At 39.2% G+C, this 18,944-nt stretch overlaps 1 protein-coding gene across 1 annotated transcript in view; it reads right to left on the bottom strand.

Moving 5' to 3' along the window:
- Positions 1-4,609: 4,609 nt before the first annotated feature.
- The window catches only part of LOC150002999 (uncharacterized), a 30,158-nt gene continuing 15,823 nt past the window's right edge, over positions 4,610-18,944 (bottom strand). The window contains exon 3 of the mRNA XM_090285012.1: positions 4,610-4,862. Within this exon, the coding sequence (XP_090141138.1) occupies positions 4,705-4,862 (158 nt within the window). The 3' untranslated portion in view covers positions 4,610-4,704. The remainder of the gene's footprint in view (positions 4,863-18,944) is intronic.

The following is an 18,944-nucleotide window of genomic DNA, read 5'->3' as shown; positions in this document are numbered from 1 at the left end:
CAGAAATGCGAGCCACCTTCTCAGTGGGGCAGGCAACTATATTCCCCTCCGAATCCCCAGAACAGATGTCTGGTGGTATTGTGGGCAGAGGAGTCTCTGGAAAATCCTGCCTAACGGGTGGAGTGGAACCTGTGCCCTGTTCAATTGGCTATCCCATTTACCCTAGCATTTCCAAAACCGATCCAGACTGCCCCTGTTAGGAAAAAAAAAAAAAGGTCAGTGGCGCCTGGTGAATCCTATAATCCTCATATCTATAGTGACACCATTGGAGTCCCCAGAGGAGTTCCAGATGAGTTTAAACCTAGAAATCAGATAGCAGCAGGGTTTGAGTCAGTGCTCTTCTGTTGATTAGATAAACTATATTTATTATAACCAACAGAGGTTTATCAATTATACTAGGAATACTATAGAAGGAATCGCTCAACAATTAGATGTCACCAGTTGAATGGCTTGGGAGAACAGGATGGCACTGGATATGATGCTGGCAGAAAAGGGAGGTGTATGTGTAATGCTTGGGGGGCAGTGTTGCACCTTTATCCCTAATAATACAGCCCCTGATGGATCTATCACTAAGGCCCTGCAGGGACTAACTATCTTAGCAAATAAGCTGGCAGAAAACTCAGGTATTGATAATCCCACAACAGGATGGTTAGAAAACTGGTTTGGCAACTGGAAAGGAATGATCTCATCAGCTCTGGTATCCCTCATAGTGGTAGCAGGTGTCCTCACAGCTTTAGGCTGTTGTATTATTCCATGCGTCAGAGGTTTGGTTCAAAGGCTAATTGAGACTGCACTAACTAAACAAATGCCAGCAACTTTTCATAATCTCCTCCTCCAAGAGACCAAAGGGAATCCTAACTATAAGGAAGAAAGTTGAGAAATCCTCCTTAAATTTGAAGGGATAAATAGAATGGTTTGAGTAGTCAATTTTCCAAAAGAGACAGGGGGGAATTGTTAGAAACAAGGACATAGTGACTCTCAAACCAGTGAAAAGTCATTAGTAACCAAGGGCAAATGTAATTAAAGGGTCTTAAGGGCAAATGTAATTAGAGGGTCTCTGAGAAGGGAGCTGACATCACTGGCATATCTACAAACCACAGAAGGGGCATTTAGATAACCGTGTTAGATTGTAACTCCAGAGTAACCAGTAATGGAGAAACGGGGAAGAAGGAGTGGGGAGGGGGAGCTAATTGCGTTAGGGCGGGGAAGCTAATCGCTCTCACTTTAGGGCAAAGAAGATAATCACTTTAGGGTGGCAATTTCAGGATGGAAAAGATAATCACTTTAGGGTGGCAATTTCAGGGTGGGGAAGCTAAGACTATAAAACCAGTTTCCTTTGTCTACTTGGGGCGCACATTCTCCTGGCTGTGAGGGTGCGCCCGGCTCTGCAGACTCGTGAATAAAGGCCTCGTTTTACTGCTCAAGTCCTGTGTCCCAGTTTTTATTGTGAGCGTTTCTCACAATATCTTCACCCTTTCTCTGTCTTCCCCTGTTTGGTTCGGTGTCCTTTGCTGAAAAGAAATCATTTATTTTGGTGTAATCAAATCCTTTCTTTTCTTTCCTTATGGTTTCCCTTTTTAAAATTTAAGATGTTTTTCCTTTACTTGAGTAACAGAAATATTCTCTTGCATTTTCTTCTATTAACTTCCAAGTTTCTCTTTCACTTTTGGGTCTATTATCCATGTCATGTTGGGTAGAGATTCAGCTTTATTTTTCCAGCACTATTTACTGAAATCTCTGCCACTTTTGGTTCTTACTCTCTTGTGGGGAGAAATTGGTGATTCAACTCTATTCATATCTGGGTTGAAAATATTACAATTGTATACATGTCCTTAAATTTAAGTCACTCCTTCTGTTTTTTGTTCTTCTTAGTTAAGCCATTTGTTTTAATAGTTTCAAACTCTTTTAGATGTTGTAAAGCAACACCTGGGTCTTGGTAGACAAGAGTTGCCAGATTTAGCAAATAAAGATACAGGATGCCCAGTTAAATTCAAATTGCAGATAAACAATAAATTAGTTTTTAGTATAATTATGTCCCATGAAATATTTGGAACATAGTTACACTAAAAAGTTATTCATGGGAAGAGGAAAATGGCGGCAGGGTAGTCAGCAGCCTGCTGGGTGTGCTCCTATTGCGGAGGAGACTTGGAGGACAGAGAGCAGAGAATGGGTGAGAGCGGCTTTCAGATAGGGCAAATAGGAACAGAAGAAGCCTGGGAACAGCGTGGGAGAGAGAAGGAACTTCACTTGTCTTTCTAAGATGAGCCACCCGTACCCCCACCCTAGCCCAGCACCTCAGACTGCACTGGGAAGGGACGCTGGCTGATCAACTCAGTAGCAAAGATTCAAGGGGGTGAAGAGTGAAGGCTGGGAAGTGCAGAGGCCTGGAAGCTGTGTTCCTGCCGTGGACACCCTGTCCAGTGATACCCAGGAGGGACTCAATGAGCAGGTGTGCTGGCCTTCTCCTGGGTCTGGATCTTGGCTTAATTGTTGAGAAATCATAGGTAGGACTACTGGACACTGCCTGGAGTTGAGGTTAGTGGCCGTGGGCAGATGCAGGGGGTTGTTTCCTAGCAACCTGTTGGGTGCAGATTGCAGAAGAGACTAGAGCAGGAACCCAGCGTTGCTGGCCTGGCACCAGCAGATGGCGGCTCCATGCGCAGAGAGATTTTTACAGCGCCTGGAAATTTTTCCTTGAGAGGTTTGGGGGCTGAAACTCAGGTTGGGTCTAATGGCAGAGCTGAGAGTACGCCAGGAGGGGTCTGGCTCTAAGATGCATAAAGCAACGTTTTTGTTTTGTTCATTTGTTTTTGCCAACCCAGGAGGAATAGCTGGAGGTGCAGCGAGATTCTTAAGGGGAGCTGGCTCGCATGCTTGCTCCGGGCTCCTATGAGGGCGTGAGGTAGACTGCAGACTTTGAGTGCTGAGGGAGAAATTGTTTAAGGAGATCGTTCCCTTCCTGGTGGCAACAGCTGGACAGGAAGCAGTAGCTCTGCCTGAAGAAAGTACTCTGGACCCGCCCCATGGTGCTTCAGCCTGATTGCGGATTTCAGAGTTACTAAACAGTGAAAGAGAGACCCTGGCAGAAGAGAACCTATAGTTGAGATTAGGCTGCCTAGATCCAGATTTGGACACAAACTGAAATCAATACGGCAGTTACAGAAAGAGAAGAAAGTGGAAAAAAATGCAGAAACTACAGAGAAAAATTCCGATGTGACCTTCTATAAGGAGTTCGTTGCCTCCTACATATTCTTTTAATAGTCATTCTTTGTCCAGTCTATACATTATAAGTCGTCGGCAGCCGTCCGTCTCGAGAGACGATGGTGTAGCTTCTTAAGAGTCTATCTGCACCGCCGAGAATGGCTGTGCAGTCCGACTCGGGAGTGACATCGTATCTGTCTCCTCCCGTGTTGAATTGACATCTTGCGATGACGCTGAAGCTACAGAGCCTGGGCAGGGTGATATGGAGGGTCTGCTGTTGCCCATGCAGCAGAACCCCCCTCTCTTTGCAGCTGAAGGGTCCAAGGGAAAGACGGAGTCAATACAGCTTGGGTTCAGGTGCGCCGCAGGAGTTGTCGGTGTTGACTACAACGTCAAACCGCCTTAGGGACTCCAGCTCCGGATTTTCTGTCGGGGTTTACTCCCTTAGCCTTTCCCCTGAAGAGGTATGCCACAAGGCAGCGGAGGTTTTTTGGAGTCAGAGTTTTCCTTCTCTGATGTGCCCTGACTGGAAGATCGAACCAGCGACACTTAGCTCGCAGGCCGACGCTCAATCCACTGAGCTAAACCAGCCAGGGCCCACATAAGTAAATAGTCTTTATACTATACTTTATTTTAAGTCTCATATTTTACTCCTCCTTTTCCCAATCAATTTTACTGTTCAATTTCCTCCTCTTATTTTTGTTTTAAATTCTATATTTTCTCTTACTACCACTCGTTTCCAATCTGCACTCATTTTTTCTCACCTCTCCAGCCTCTTCTTCTTCCCATCATAAAATACACTTACTCTCTCTCCACCTTAATCAATCAGTGACATATCTGGAACTTTATTCATATATCTTCACTAGTCTGGTATTTCAAATCTCAAATCTTATCATTCCCCTCTCCTAATCCACCTTCCTCTAGCTCTTTCCTTCTTTCGCTTTAAAATTCATTTTTCCCTGTCTTAGCATGGTTTTCATTACTCACTCTAAGTATACCTCGTCCCTCTTAACATCTCAAAATCACTTCCCTTTCCTCCAGACATCTCTTAAGCTTCTCTTCCTTTTTTACCTCTTACTCCCATCACATTTACATTAATCTTAGCTCATACGTTACTGTTAGTGCTCTGGTGAAGTTCTTCTCTAATCTGTGGCCTATAGTTTTTCTTTTTTCTCTTTTTTTTTCCTTTTTTTAAGTTTATTCTATTGATTATATTGTTACAATAGTTCCATTTTTTTCCCCTTTGCCCCCCTCTGCCCAGCACCAGCTCTCCTCCAGCAATGCTGTCCTCCCCCAGTCCATGCCCATGGGTCATACATACAAGTTCTCTGGCTTCACCCTTTCTTATATTATTCTTTTTTTAAATTAATTAATTAATTATTTTAACAATAAAAAATTAAAATCCCCCCCTCGGAGACTTAAGACCCTTTATAATCTTATAAAGAACAATGGGTGAAGGTCTCGAGCTCCTCTAGCTACTTCAAGCTGGGCATGGTCGTCATCCTACCTACCCTTTGGTCCAGAAATGCATAATAAGAGTGGGGGTGTGGAGGGGAGAGTGGCTTTCCCACATGGTGAAGGATCTCGCAGACTCCAGGTCAGTCCGCTGTCCCCGGATAATGGCATGCTTGGTTTAACAGCCTGGGCATGCTTGTTGTACTCTGGGGGCAGCAGATTTGGCAACAGTGTTAAAAAACATCATTCAATTCATAACCACTAGATGACAAAAGGCAGGGATTAATTTTTCAATGTTCCACATTAGGGAAAAAAAGGGCTTCTTCGGAGGAAGGTGTGCCAGGCACGTCTCACCTGTCCAAAACCCTTTTGCCCACTATACTTAGTCTGGTCTGAGGGAAATAGTTTAGGTTTCCCCCCTCTCAGACCTCTGGGCCCTTTCTGTCCAGCCCATTAGGACAGAAAAGAGAAACCAGTTTTAAAGTGAAGCCCTCAGACCACCCTGTTCTTCATCAACCCAGCCACTTAGTTCAGCCAAACCATTGAGTCTCAGGAGGCAGCAATGCAGACAGGATTACGTGAGGCCTATAGGAACAGATAATCACTCAGGTAATTAGATCATAGGCTTATGCCCTTTGAAAACAAAAAACACATGATAATTTATGTAACATAACCGACAAACAAGTCTCTAAATCTGTAAGACTGTTTTATTGGAAAGACATTCAATTACAAGGCATTTGACATTCTTCTTGCCTATAAATTAAACATCTTTGATGATGCCACAGACATAGTTTAACTTTCAAATGTAAAAAGAAACTTTAAAGACAGTTAGCTGAACTACTTTGTAGTCTACCACTGAGCATTGAGATTTTCCTTGAATCACGATTTTTCTCCTTAAGATTACCCTTCTTTTCAGTAAAGGGACTGCATTAAGTCCATTTTTAATTTATCCTGTTCATTTGCATAAACACAACAAGAGCAGCAAATGATCACTTATGATCTTTAGTTCTGCTTTGCTAGAACTTACACAAAGAACATTTAGGGTGACCTTCATTCTGCCCTTCAGGGCACAGAAGCTGAGCCACATACCTGCCATTCAGCCTTGCCAGTAAACACCTGTCTTTTCCAAGTCCTTCAGGTTTTCCATTGTGCCTTAAGGACACTTCTAGTCATCTTTCAGGAAAACAACCTTCATTCCTTCCCTGGAAAGATTGCCATGGACCCGCACAACCAACCAAGGTACCAGGCCTTTTTTCTCGTGGATTTTTATAACCTTCAAAAGTCAATGCTAGTTCCTCGGGACTTTTTGGTAACAACCAGAGCCCAAGCATGTCTCCTTTAGGCATGACATTCCAGTCAAAGTCTTGCTCAAAAAAAACCTCTATTAACAACTGGTCTTATTAGTTTTATGCAAAGAAACTTACATCATTACTTACTTCTTCAGAATGCCAAATCTGGAGGGATCCGATAGGTAGAAAAATATACAGTGTGAAGGAAAATCCTTGTCCTTCTAATATTCACTAAAACTGCATTTCCATTCTTTATATTTCCTTTTTCCCCCAACTAAAAATATTTTTGTTCATTTTTACATTACAGTTGTCCCACTTTTTTTCCCTATTTCTTCCCTGCACCCTGCCCACCCCTTCTCCACAGTCAGTCCGCACCCAGTTGTCCATGTCCATGTCATTTATACATGTTCTTTGACTATATCCTTCCCCTTCTTACCCCCATCTCTCCCTCCCCCCTCCCCCCTTGTCACTGTTAGTCTGCTCCTTGTTTACATATCTCTGGTTCAATTTTGCTCATTTGTTTGTGTTCTTCATTAGTCTCCTCTAATAGGTGATAGCACGAGGTATTTTGCTTTCGTTGCCTGGCTTATTTCACTAAGCATAATTCTTTCTAGTTCCATCCATGTTGTCGCAAATGGCAGGAGTTCCTTCTTTCTTTCTGCTACATAGTATTCCATTGTGTAAGTGTACCACTGTTTTTTGATCCACTCATCTACAGATGGGCACTTAGGTTGTTTCCAGCACTTGGCTATTGTAAATAGTGCTCCTATGAACATAGGGGTGTATAGGTTCTTTTGAATTGGTGTTTCAGGATTTTTCTGATATAATCCTAGCAATGGAATTGCTTGTTCAAAAGGCAGTTCCATTTTTAGTTTTTTGAGGAAATTCCAAACTGTTTTTCATAATGGCTGCACCATTCTGCATTCCCACCAGCAGTGCACCAGGGTTCCCTTTTCTCTGTATCCTCGCCACACAAGTTGTTTGTTGATGATGGCCATTCTGACTGGTGTGAGGTGGTATTTCATTGTGGTTTTTATTTGCATCTCTCTGATGGCTAGTGATGTTGAGCATGCTTTCATATGTCTATGGATGCTCCATATGTCCTCTTTGGAGAAGTGTTTGTTTAGGTTCTTTGCCCATTTTTTAATTGAGTTGTCTGTCTTCTTGGTGTTGAGTTGTATAAGTTCTTTATATATTTTGGAGATCAATCCCTTGTCTGAGGTATCATTGGCAAATATAGTTTTCCATACGGTTGGTTCCCTTTTCATCTTGCTAATGTTTTCTTTTGCTAAGCAGAAACTCTTTGGTTCGAATTAGTCCCATTTTAGTCTTTCCTTTATTTCCCTTGCTTTAGGAGATATATCAGTGAAAATGCTGCTACATGGGATATCTGAAATTTTCCTGCCTGTGTTTTCCTCTAGGACTTTTATGGTGTCAGGGCTTACATTTAAGTCTTTGATCCATCTTGAGTTTCTTCTGGTGTGAGGTGTAAGTTGGTGGTCTAGTTTCATTTTTTTTGCATGTCCTTGTCCAATTCTTCCAACACCATTTGTTGAAGAGGCTCTTCTCACTCAATTTTATGTTCTTACCCTTTTGTCAAATATTAGTTGACCAAATAGACCTGGGTTTATTTCTGGGTTTTCTATTCTGTTCCATTCATCTATATATCTGTTCTTATGCCAGTACCAGACTGTTTTGATTACCGTGGCCTTGTAGCATACTTTGATACCAGGTATTGTGATTCCTCCTACTGTGTTCTTCTTCCTCAAGATTGCTGTGGCTATTTGGGCTCTTTTTTGGTTCCATATACATTTTTGAAGTATTTGTTCTAGGTCTGTGAAATATGTCATTGGCATTTTAATAGGGATTACATTGAATCTATAAATTGCTTTGTGTAGTATGGACATTTTAATGATGTTGATTTTTCCCACCCATGAACATGGTATATGCTTCCATTTATTCATATCATCCTTAATTTATTTCTTCAGTGTTATATACTTTTCTGAGTACAAGTCTTTTACCTCCTTGGTTAAGTTTATTCCTAGATACTTTATTTTTCTTGTTGCTATGGTAAATGGGATTTTTCTTTTAGTTTATATCTCTAAAATTTTATTGTTGGTGTACAGAAATGCCTTCAATTTCTGAATATTGACTTTGTACCCTGCTATTTTGCCGAATTCACTTATTAGGTCGAGTAGTTTTTTTGTGGAGTCTATAGGGTTTTTTATGTACACTATCATGTCATCTGCAAATAATGACAGTTTTACTTCCTCATTTCCAAATTGGATGCCTTTTATTTCTCTTTCTTGTCTGATTGCTGTGGCTAGAACTTCTAAGACTATGTTGAATAGGAGTGGAGAGAGTGGACATTCTTGTCTTGTTCCTGATCTCAGGGGGAATGTTTTCAGTTTTTGGCCATTGAGTATGATGTTGGCTTTAGGTTTCTCACATATAGCCTTTATTATGTTGAGGTATGCTCCCTCTATTTCCATTTTGCTGAGTGTTTTCATCATAAACAGGTGTTGTACTTTATCAAATGCTTTTTCTGCATCTATTGATATTACCATGTGATTTTTTTTCTTTCATTTTGTTTATGTGGTGTATTACGTTTATTGATTTGTGAATATTAAAACACACTTGTATCCCGGGGATGACTCCCACTTGATCGTGGTGTATGATCTTTGTAACGTGTTGCTGGATCCTGTTCACCAATATTTTGTTGAGGATTTTAGCATCTATGTTAATCAGCAATATTGGCCTGTAGTTTTCTTTCTTTGTTGTTTCTTTACCTGGTTTTGGAATTAGGGTAATACTGGCTTCACAGAAAGAGTTTTTGGAGTCTTCCCTCTTCTTGGATTTTTTGGAGTAGTCTGAGAAGGATAGGAGTTAGTTCTTTCCTAAATGTTTTGTAAAATTTACCTGTGAAGCCATCCGGCCCAGGGCTTTTATGTGCCAGGAGTTTTTTGATTACTGCTTCAATTCCACTAGCTTTTATTGGTCTGTTCAAGCTTTCTACTTCTTCTTGATTCAGTTTTGGAAGATTATATGTTTCCAGAAATTTGTCCATTTCATCTAGGTTGTCAAATTTCTTGCCATAGTGTTGTTCACAATAATTTCTTACAATCCTTTGTATTTCTGTGGTATCAGTTGTGATTTCTTCTCTTTCATTTCTGATTTTATTTATGTGCATCCTCTCTTTTTTTCTTGATGAGCCTACTTAAAGGCTTGCCTATTTGTTTATCTTTTCAAAGAACCAGCTCCTACTTTTGTTGATTTTTTGAATTGTTTGTTTAGTCTCTATGTCATTTAATTCTGCTCTGATCTTGATGATTTCCTTCCTTCTATTCACTCTGGGCTTTGTTTGTTGTTCTCCCTCTAGTTCTTGTGGGTGTAGGGTTAAATTTTTTATTAGAGATTCTTTTGTCCTTTTCAGATATGCCTGTATTGCTATGAACTTTCCTCTCAGGACTGCTTTCGCTGTATCCCATAGGTTTGGGGTTGTTGTGTGTTCATTATCATTTGTTTCCAGAAACTTTTTGATTTCTTCCTTGATGTCATTATTAACCCATTTATTATTTAATAGCATGTTATTCATTCTTCTTTGCTCTCTTTTTATTCATCTTCCTATTATTTTTTTCTGTGTGTGTTTGTTGTATTGGTTCTCTCACAGACTATACATATTTACACTATACATACATTTTTTACAACTTCTGTTTAAATGTAAAAGTACACGTTTTCTCCTCTCTTAATTCATTCCACCTTCTTCCCTCCCTTTTTAATATATGATATAAATTTTACTTTCGTTCATTGCCTTGTCTCTACTCGCTACTATTATTGCTCTTTCCCCTCCCCTCTAAAATCACTTAGTCAACTCTTATTTGTTATTCCTTCCTTATAATAGTCTCAATCTCATTTCAACCTGGTTAATTGTGGCCCATTAGCAGTTGATATGGTGATTGAGTGTGGGTGATAACTTTGTGGGTGTGGGGTTCTTTCCCGGGCAAATGGCTTTTTTAGCAGCAGTTCAACAAGTGTTTACAAAATGAAGTGGGCTGAGTGACTCTCAGTAGGCTAGTTTGAGGGAAGGACCCACCAAAGAGCAACAAAAGAACAAGCAAAACCAAAATTTTATGAGAGAGCCCAAATAAAGGGTATCCTATGAGCATCAAGTTCAGGAAATCAAGGATTCCCAGAGAACTTCTATCATAGAAAATTACAACAGAAATGCAGGAAGTTAAAGTAGATCAATCTAAGAAGCAGAAACAAACAAGAAGAGCCATATAAAATGGAGAGATGAAGAAACAACACCCCATAAAAAGGAAAGAGGGAATTTCCAGAAGGAGGTATAAATGAAATAGAAGCAAGCAAACTATCAGACATGGAATTCAGAAGATGGTTATAAGGAAGCTCAATGAACTCAACCAACTCAGAGAAACCCACAGTGAACTCCAAGGGAACTAAAAAGAACCCCAGGGAAACTACAAAGAACTCCAGGAAAGCTACAAGGAACTTACTGAGAAATACACCAGCATTAAAAAGGACATAGAAACTATCAGTAAGAGCCAGGAGGAAATGAAGAATATAATTTCTGAACTGAAGAACACATTATAAGTAGTCAAAAGCAGGGTAAATGAAGCAGAGGATGGATCAGTGAGTTAGAGGACAATGTAGTAAGAAATACCCAGAGAGTACAATGAAATGAAAGAAGACTAAAAAAAAAAAAAAAAAATGAAGAGGGTTTGAGAGAGCTGCAGGACAACATGAAATGTAATAATTCTGTATCATAGGGATACAAGAAGGAGAAGAAGAGGTACAGGGGATAGAAACCTGATTGAAAAAGTAATGACAAAAACTTTCCAAACATCATGAGAGAAAAAGTCTCACAAGTACAGGAAGAACAGAGGGTCTCAATAAAGATGAATCCAAGGAGGCGCACTCCAAGACACATCATAATTACAATGGCAATATTCAAAGACAAAGAGAGAATCCTAAAGGCAGCAAGAGGGAAACAGCTAATAACATACAAGGGAGCTCTGATAAGGTTAACAGCTGATTTCTCAACAGAAACACTACAAGCCAGAAGGGAATGGCAAAAAATATTCCAAGCAATGAAAAACAAAGGCCTACAACTAAGACTACTCAACACAGCAAGGCTCTCATTCAAAATGAATAGTGAAATAAAGAGTATTCCAGACAAAAGAAGACTTAAAGGATACACCTCCACCAAACCAGCATTTCAAAATATGCTAAAGGGTCTGCTTTAAGAAGATGAAGAAAAAGAGAGAGAGAGGACACAGGTATAAAAGGAAAAAATCAAAATGAATAAGTACCTATCAATAATAACCTTAAATGTAAATGGATTAAATGCTTCAATAAAAAGGCATAGAGTAGCTGAATGGATAAGAAGACATGACCCACATATATTCTATCTACAAGAGACCTACCTCAGAACAAAAGATCTATACAGACCGAAAGTTAAAAGTTAGAAAAAAAGTATTTCAAACAAACGGAGATGAAAAAAAGTGGGGGTAGCAATACTTAGACAAAATAGATTTCACAACAAAGGCCATAAAAAAGGACACTTCATAATACTTAAGGGACACTCCATCAAGAATATACAACCCTTATAAAAATATATGCACAAACATAGGAGCACCCAAATATATAAAGAAAATCTTGGAGGACTTCAAGAAGGATATTGACAGCAATCCACTTATAGAAGGGACTTTAACACTCCATTGCCAACAATGGATAGATCTTCCAAGGAAATAAATACCAAGGATATTGTGGCATTGAACAACACTCTAGATCAAATGGACTTAATTGATATATAGAGAACCTTTCACCCAAAAGAAGCAAAATATACATTATTTTCAAATGTACATGGAACATCTTCAAAGACAGACCACATGATATGACACAAAACAAGCCTTAAAAAATTGAAGAAGATTGAAATTATATCAAGTATCTTCTCAGGTCACAATGCTTTAAAACTAGAAACCGACCTGAAGGAAAAAATTCAAAAACATTCAAATTCATGGAGAATGAATAACATGGTATTAAATAACAAATGGGTAAACAATGACACCAAGAGAAAAATTAAAAAGTTTCTAGAAAAGAATAATAATGAACACGTAACAGCCTAAACCTATGGAACACAGCGAAGGCAGTCCTAAAAAGGAAGTTGATAAGAATACAGGCCTACCTAAAAAGGATAGGAAAATAACAAAGTCTAGCGCAAGTAGAAGGAAGAAAATCATCAAGGTTAGAGCAGAATTAAATAACATAGAAACTAATCAAATAAGTCAAAAGATCAATAAAACCAGGAATTGGTTCTTTGAAAAGATGAACAAAATTGTCAAGCCTTTAACCAGGCTCATCAAGAAAAAAAGAGAGAGGACTCAAATAAATAAAATCAGAAACAAAAGAGGAGAAATCACAGCTGATAGCACAGAAATACAAAGGATTGTAAGAAATTACTATGAACAACTGTATGAAATAAATTTGACAATCTGGGGGAAATGGACAAATTTTTGGAAACTATTATCTTCAAAAACTGAATCAAGAAGCAGAAAGCGTGAACAGACTGATGACAACTAGTGAAATTGAAGCAGTAATCTAAAACATCTCAGCACACAAAAGCCCCCATGTGGGTGACTTTACAGGAGAATTTTACCAAACATTTAGGAAATAACTAACTCCTATCTTTCTCAAATGATTCCAAAAAATCCAAAAAGAGGGAAGACTACCAAACTCTTTTTATGAGGCTATTATTATCCGAATTCCAAAACCAGGTCAAGACACAACAGGGAAAGAAAACTACAGGTCAGAGTAGCTGATGAACATAGATGCTAAAAACCTCAACAAAATATTGGCAAACCAGATCCAGCAACACATTGAAAAGATCATACACCATGATCAAGTGGTATTCATCCCAAGGATGCAAGGATGGTTTAACATTTGTAAATCAATAAACATAATGCACCACATAAACAAAATGGAAGACAAAAATCACATGATCATATCAATAGATGCAGAAAAAGCATTTGATAAAGTAAAACACCAATTTATGATAAAAACACTCAGCTAAGTGGGAGTAGTGGGAGCATACCTCAACATAATAAAGGTCATATATGAGAAACCTGCAGCCAACATCATATTCAATGGGCAAAAACTGAAAGCTTTCCCCCTGAGGTCAGGAACCAGACAAAAATGTCCACTCTCTCTGCTCCTATTCAATGTAGTGTTGGAAGTTCTAGCCACAGCAATCAAAGAAGAAAAAAAAAGGCATCCAAATTGAAAAAGAGGAAGCAAAACTGTCATTATTTGCAGACGGCATGATAGTGTACATAGAAAAACCCTGTACACTCCACCAAAAAACTACTCGACCTAGTAAGTGAATTTGAAAAAATAGCAGGGTACAAAGTCAATATTCAGAAATCAAAGGCATTTCTGTACACCAACAATAAAATATTAGAAATAGAAATTAGAAAAAAGTCCTATTAACGATAGCAACAAGAAAAATAAACTACTTAAAAATAAACTTAACCAAGGAGTTAAAAGACCTGTATTGGAAAACTATTGAAAAATAAAGAAAGAAATTAAGGAAGATACAAATAAATAGAGGCATATACCATGTTCATGGATGGGAAAAATTAACATCATTAAAATGTCTATACTACCCAAAGCAATTTATAGATTCAATGTATTCCTTATTAAAATACCAATGGTATATTTCACAGACCTAGAACAAATACTTCAAAAATTTATATGGAACCAAAAAGGAGCCCAAATAGCCTCAGTAATCTTGAGGAAGAAGAACACATTAGAAAGAATTACAATACCTGATATCAACCTATATTAAAAGGCCAATGTAATCAAAACAGTCTGGTACTGGCATCAGAACAGACTTATAGATCAATGAAACAGAATAGAAAGCCCAGAAATAAACTGAGGTCTCTATGGTCAATTAATAGTTGATAAAGGTCGGGAGGAGCATAAAATGGCGTGAAAATGGCCTCTTCAACAAATGATGCTGAGAGAACTGGACAGGGACATGGAAAAAATGGAACTAGACTATCATCTTACACCATACACCAGAATAAACTCAAGATGGGTAAAGACTTAAATGTACGTCATGACACCATGAAAGCCCTAGAGAAAAACATAGTCAATAAAATTTCAAATATCCCGGGTAGTAATATTTTCACTGATACATCTCCTAGGGCAAGGGAAATAATGGAAAGAATAAACAAATGGGATTACATCAAAGTAAAGAGTTTCTGCTCAGTGAAAGAAAACATCAGCAAGATGAAATGGGAACCAATTGAATGGGAGAATATATTTGCCAATGATACCTCAGACAAGGGTTTTATTTCCAAAACATAGAGAGAACTTATATGACTCAACACCTAGAAGACAGATAATCCAATTAAAAATGGGCAAAGTTTCTGTACAGACACTTCTCCAGGGAAGACGTACAGAGGGCCCATAGGCACATGAAAGAATGCTCAACATCAGTAGCCATCAGAGAACAGCAAAAAAAATCACAATGAGATACTACCTCACCGAGCTCAGAATGGCCATCATTAACAAATCAACAAACAAGTGCTGACAAGGATGTGGAGAAAAGGGAACCCTAGTGCACTGTTGATGGGAGTGCAGACTGGTGCAGCCACTATGGAAAACAGTTTGAAATTCCCTCCAGAAATTATAAATGGAACTGTCTTTTGATCCAGCAATTTCATCCTTTTGGGATTATACCCAAAGAATCCTGAAACACCAATTCAAAAGAACCTACGCACCCCTGTGTTCATAGCAGCCCTATTTTCAACAGCCTAAGTGCCCATCAGTGGGTGAGTGGATCAAAAAACTGTGGTACATTTACACAATGGAATTCTATGCAGCAGAAAGAAAGAAAGAATTCCTACCTTTTGCTACAGCATGGATGGAACTTGAGAATATTATGCTAAGTGAAATAAGCCAAGCGGCAAAAACAAGTATTATATTATCTCACCTAATACAGGAAACTAATGAACAAAACAAAGAAATGAGTGAAATAGAACCAGAGGCGTGTAAACAAGGAACAGACTGATAGTGACCAAAGGAGAGGGAGTAGGGGGAAAAGGAAGAAAGAGGGGAAGGGTCTAGTCAAGTAACTAATATGAATGACCCATGGACATGAACAGCTAAATGGGGATTGGCTGTGGGAAAGGGAGGAGGTAGGTGGAGCAGGGGAGAGCAAAGGGGGAAAAATTGGACAACTATAATAGAAAAACAATAAAAAATAAATTAAAACAAAAACAAATTAAAGAAAACAAATATCCACAGAGACCTCTCCGGAATTTGAAAGAAGAAAATGTGACACAGGTCTGTGGCAGGGTATGGGTAAGAGATCCCAAGCATCCCAATCCCTGGTTTTCAATTGCTTTTTATACCTGAAACACTTCAAACCCAGTGGGAATGAAAAGAAATGATGAGAATAGTACTGGCGATGCAAAAATAGAGGCAAGGACTATTTTCTAATTCAGTTTTCATAACCCACTTACTGTGCAACCTTGGGCAAGTCACTTCACCTCTCTGGTGTTGGTTGCTTCTACTACAAAATGATGACTTTAGACTAGATGATGTCTAGGACACCTTCCAGCTGTGGAATTCTCCCTAAGCCTTGACAATTTTGCTTCATGTACAGAGAAATGTACATTTAACATTGTATAAGGGAACATGATCTCATAAGACACAGGTTAACAGGTGTGTGGTATTGACAAAGGCAATTTGGAAGGGAGAGTTGATGGCTGTTTTACAAATAATCATAATAATATAGCTCACACATAAATTATTTGCTGTATGCTAAGCATTGTTCTAAGCACTTTAATACGTTAATTCATTTAGTTATCAGCACAATACTATGACATAAATACTATTATTGCCTCCATTTTACTGATGAGGAAACTGAGGCACAGAGAGCCTAAGTAACTTGCTCAAGGTCACAGAGCTTTTAAGTCAAAGAGCTGATTCCAGACTCCTGGGTCTGTTCCCTTAATGAGCACAAGAGATGGCATCTCTGACCCAGATCAGCCAAATAAAAGAGGACCAGAAAAAAATGCTATTGGTTAGAAAAGCTGTGCTCGATACTCCCATCCCAACCTTGCCTAGATTATCTGGAAATGTCTATACATATGCAGCAGTTTCTGCATTGTTTCTCAACCCTCATTGGATTTTTTCTGCCTAAACATAACCACTGTCTTATTTGCCTTCAAAAGTCAAGCTCTAGTATTAGGTCAGTGCACCTATTTTAAGACAAGTCCAAAAAAATGTTTTTCAAAAAGTAAAACAGAAAGATACACCTGTGACCCGCCACTGCTACTTGCTAGCAGAGTTCATTTTATTTGCACTTACAATGACCCCAATGGAGTATTTTTTAGGGTGTATAACCTTTAACTACTCCATTAACCAAGACAGTGGAAGAATTTTTCCTGTACTAATGAGCGATTGGGCCTAGTTACTAAGTGGTGACATTCTGAATTTGCCAAAAGCATTTAAAGAAGGTGGTACGTGGGTGGGAACCTGTGTTTTCATCTTTGTGGATTTGATTGTACTTAATGGCCTTTCCCAACAGGCCTGGTCCTGGTGCTTGACTACATAGCAAAAATAGTCACCCACGGAGTGACTTTTTCTGAGAGCTGAAAGGACCCTGGAAGACCATCTGGGCCAGTCCTTTTCTTGATCCACAGAAAGCTGAAATCCTGAAGCGAAGCATCAGCTGGAGTGGAAAGAGCCTGACCTGGAAAGTTCTGCCTCAGGATGGGGGGGGGGGGGCGGGGAGGGAGCAGGAAGGCAGGCTTATGCTCACTTCTCCCACCTACCCCCACCCCCTACATGTCCCCAACCCCATTTATGGCCACCCCACTGACATTATGCCTTTACCAGATCAATATCCCATATAATCTGTTATTTGCTTAATCTCTTTCTTTAACCCATGTTTTAAACTTTAATTCTTTATTTTAAAAGGTTTTTTAAAATAGGAAATGAGCCCTGGTCGGGGGACTCAGTTGGTTGGGCCATCGTCCAGTACACAAAAATTTTGCGAGTTTGATTCCTGGTCAGGGCATATACCTAGGTTGCAATTTCAGTCCCAGGTCAGGGTGCATGTGGGAAGCAATCAATTGATGTATCTCTCTCACATTGATGTTTCTCTTTTTTTCTCTCTCTGTCTCTCCTTTCCTCTCTAAAATCAATAAAAATATATTCTCAGGTGAGAATTTTTTAAATATCTTTTTTTTCTTATTTTATTATTTTTTAAAATTATATTTCATTGATTATGCTATTACATTTGTCTCAAAATATTCCCCTTTGCCCACCTCCACCAAGCACCCCCCCACTCCCTCAGGCAATCCCCACACCACTGTTCATGTCTATGGGTCATGCATATATGTTCTTTGGCTATTGAGTTTCCTATACTATACTTTACATACTCATGGCTATTCTGTAACTACCAATTTGTACTTCTTAATCCCCTCACACCTCTCACCCAACTAAAACCCTCTCAATATCCATGATTCTGTCTCTGTTCTTGTTTTCTTAGTTTTTTTTTTAGGTTGAATTGCTGATAGATATGTATTTATTGCCATTTTATTGTTCATAGTTTTGTTCTTCTTTTTCTTAAGTCACTTTAACATTTCATATAATAATGATTTAGTGATGATGAACTCCTTTAATTTCCTCTTGTCCGGGAAACTCTATCTGCCTTTCTATTCTAAATGACATCTTTGCTGGATAGATCAATCTTGGTTGTAGGTACCTGCTTTTATGACTGAATATTTCTTGCCAATTCCTTCTATCCTGCAAAGTTTCTTTTGAGAAATCAGCTGACAGTCTTATGGGAACTCCCCTGTATGTAACTAACTGCACTTCTCTTGCTTCTTTTAAGATTTCCTTTCTATCTTTAACCTTTGATATTTTAATGATAATGTGTTTTGCAGTGGGCCTCTTTGCATCCCTCTTGTTTGGGATTTTCTGTGCTTCCTGGACTTGCATTTACTTCATCAAATTAGGGAAGTTTTCTTTCAATATTTTATCAAATAGATTTCCAATTTCTTGCTCGTTCTCTTCTCCTTCTGGGACCCCTGTGATATGAATGTTGGAATGCTTGAAGTTGTCTCAGAGGCTGCTTATACTATCCTCACTGTTTTTTGTTTTTTGTTTCTGAATTTTTTTTTTCTTGTTCTGGTTGCTTGTTCTTTGCTTCCTTATATTCCAATCATTGATTTGATTCTCAGCTTCATCCGCTCTACTGTTGTTTCCTTGTAAATTGTTTTTTATTTCAATTAGTGTAAACTTCATTTCTGACTGGATCTTCTCTATGCTGTTGAGGTCCTCACTAAGTTCCTTGAGCATCCTTATAACCAGTAATTTGAACTCTGCATTTGATAGATTGCTTATCTCCATTTTGTTTAGTTCTTTTTCTGGAGTTTTGATCTGTTTTTTTCATTTAGGCCATGTTTATTTGTCTCCTCATTTTTGCAGCCTCCCTGTGTTTGTTTCTATGTATTAAATAGAGCTGTTATGATTCCCTGTCTTGGTAGTATGGCCTAATGTATTAGGTGTCCTGTAGGGTCCAATGACACAGCCTCCCTTGTCACCCAAGCTGGATACTCCAGGTGCATCCTTCATGTGGGCTGAGTACACCCTCTTCTTGTAGTTGAGTTTTGATTGCTGTTGACAGGTGAATGGGAGATATTTACCCAGGCCAGTCAGCTGCAAGGACTGGCTGTGACCAATGACCACCAACCTCTTCCCTCTGTGGAGAATCAGCTGTGCAGGGGCAGGGTGGTGGTGCTCCAGTGTGGTCTGTAGCTGTCCAATGGGTGTATAGGCTCTGGGGTTTCCTGGGTGGTGCAGGCCAAAGTCAGCTCTGACCTGTATATTGCCCGGGGCCACCCTGCCTGAGCTCGAAAGCAATCTGAGATGGCTGCTACTTGTGCTGGGCTTGGAGTTTCT

The sequence above is a fragment of the Furipterus horrens genome, unplaced genomic scaffold, assembly GCF_987537825.1.
Source record: "Furipterus horrens unplaced genomic scaffold, mFurHor1.1.pri manual_scaffold_8, whole genome shotgun sequence".
In the NCBI taxonomy this organism is placed as follows: Eukaryota; Metazoa; Chordata; class Mammalia; order Chiroptera; family Furipteridae; genus Furipterus; species Furipterus horrens.
The sequence above is the reverse complement of the archived record's forward strand: the minus strand, read 5'-3'. Positions and strand labels throughout refer to the sequence as shown.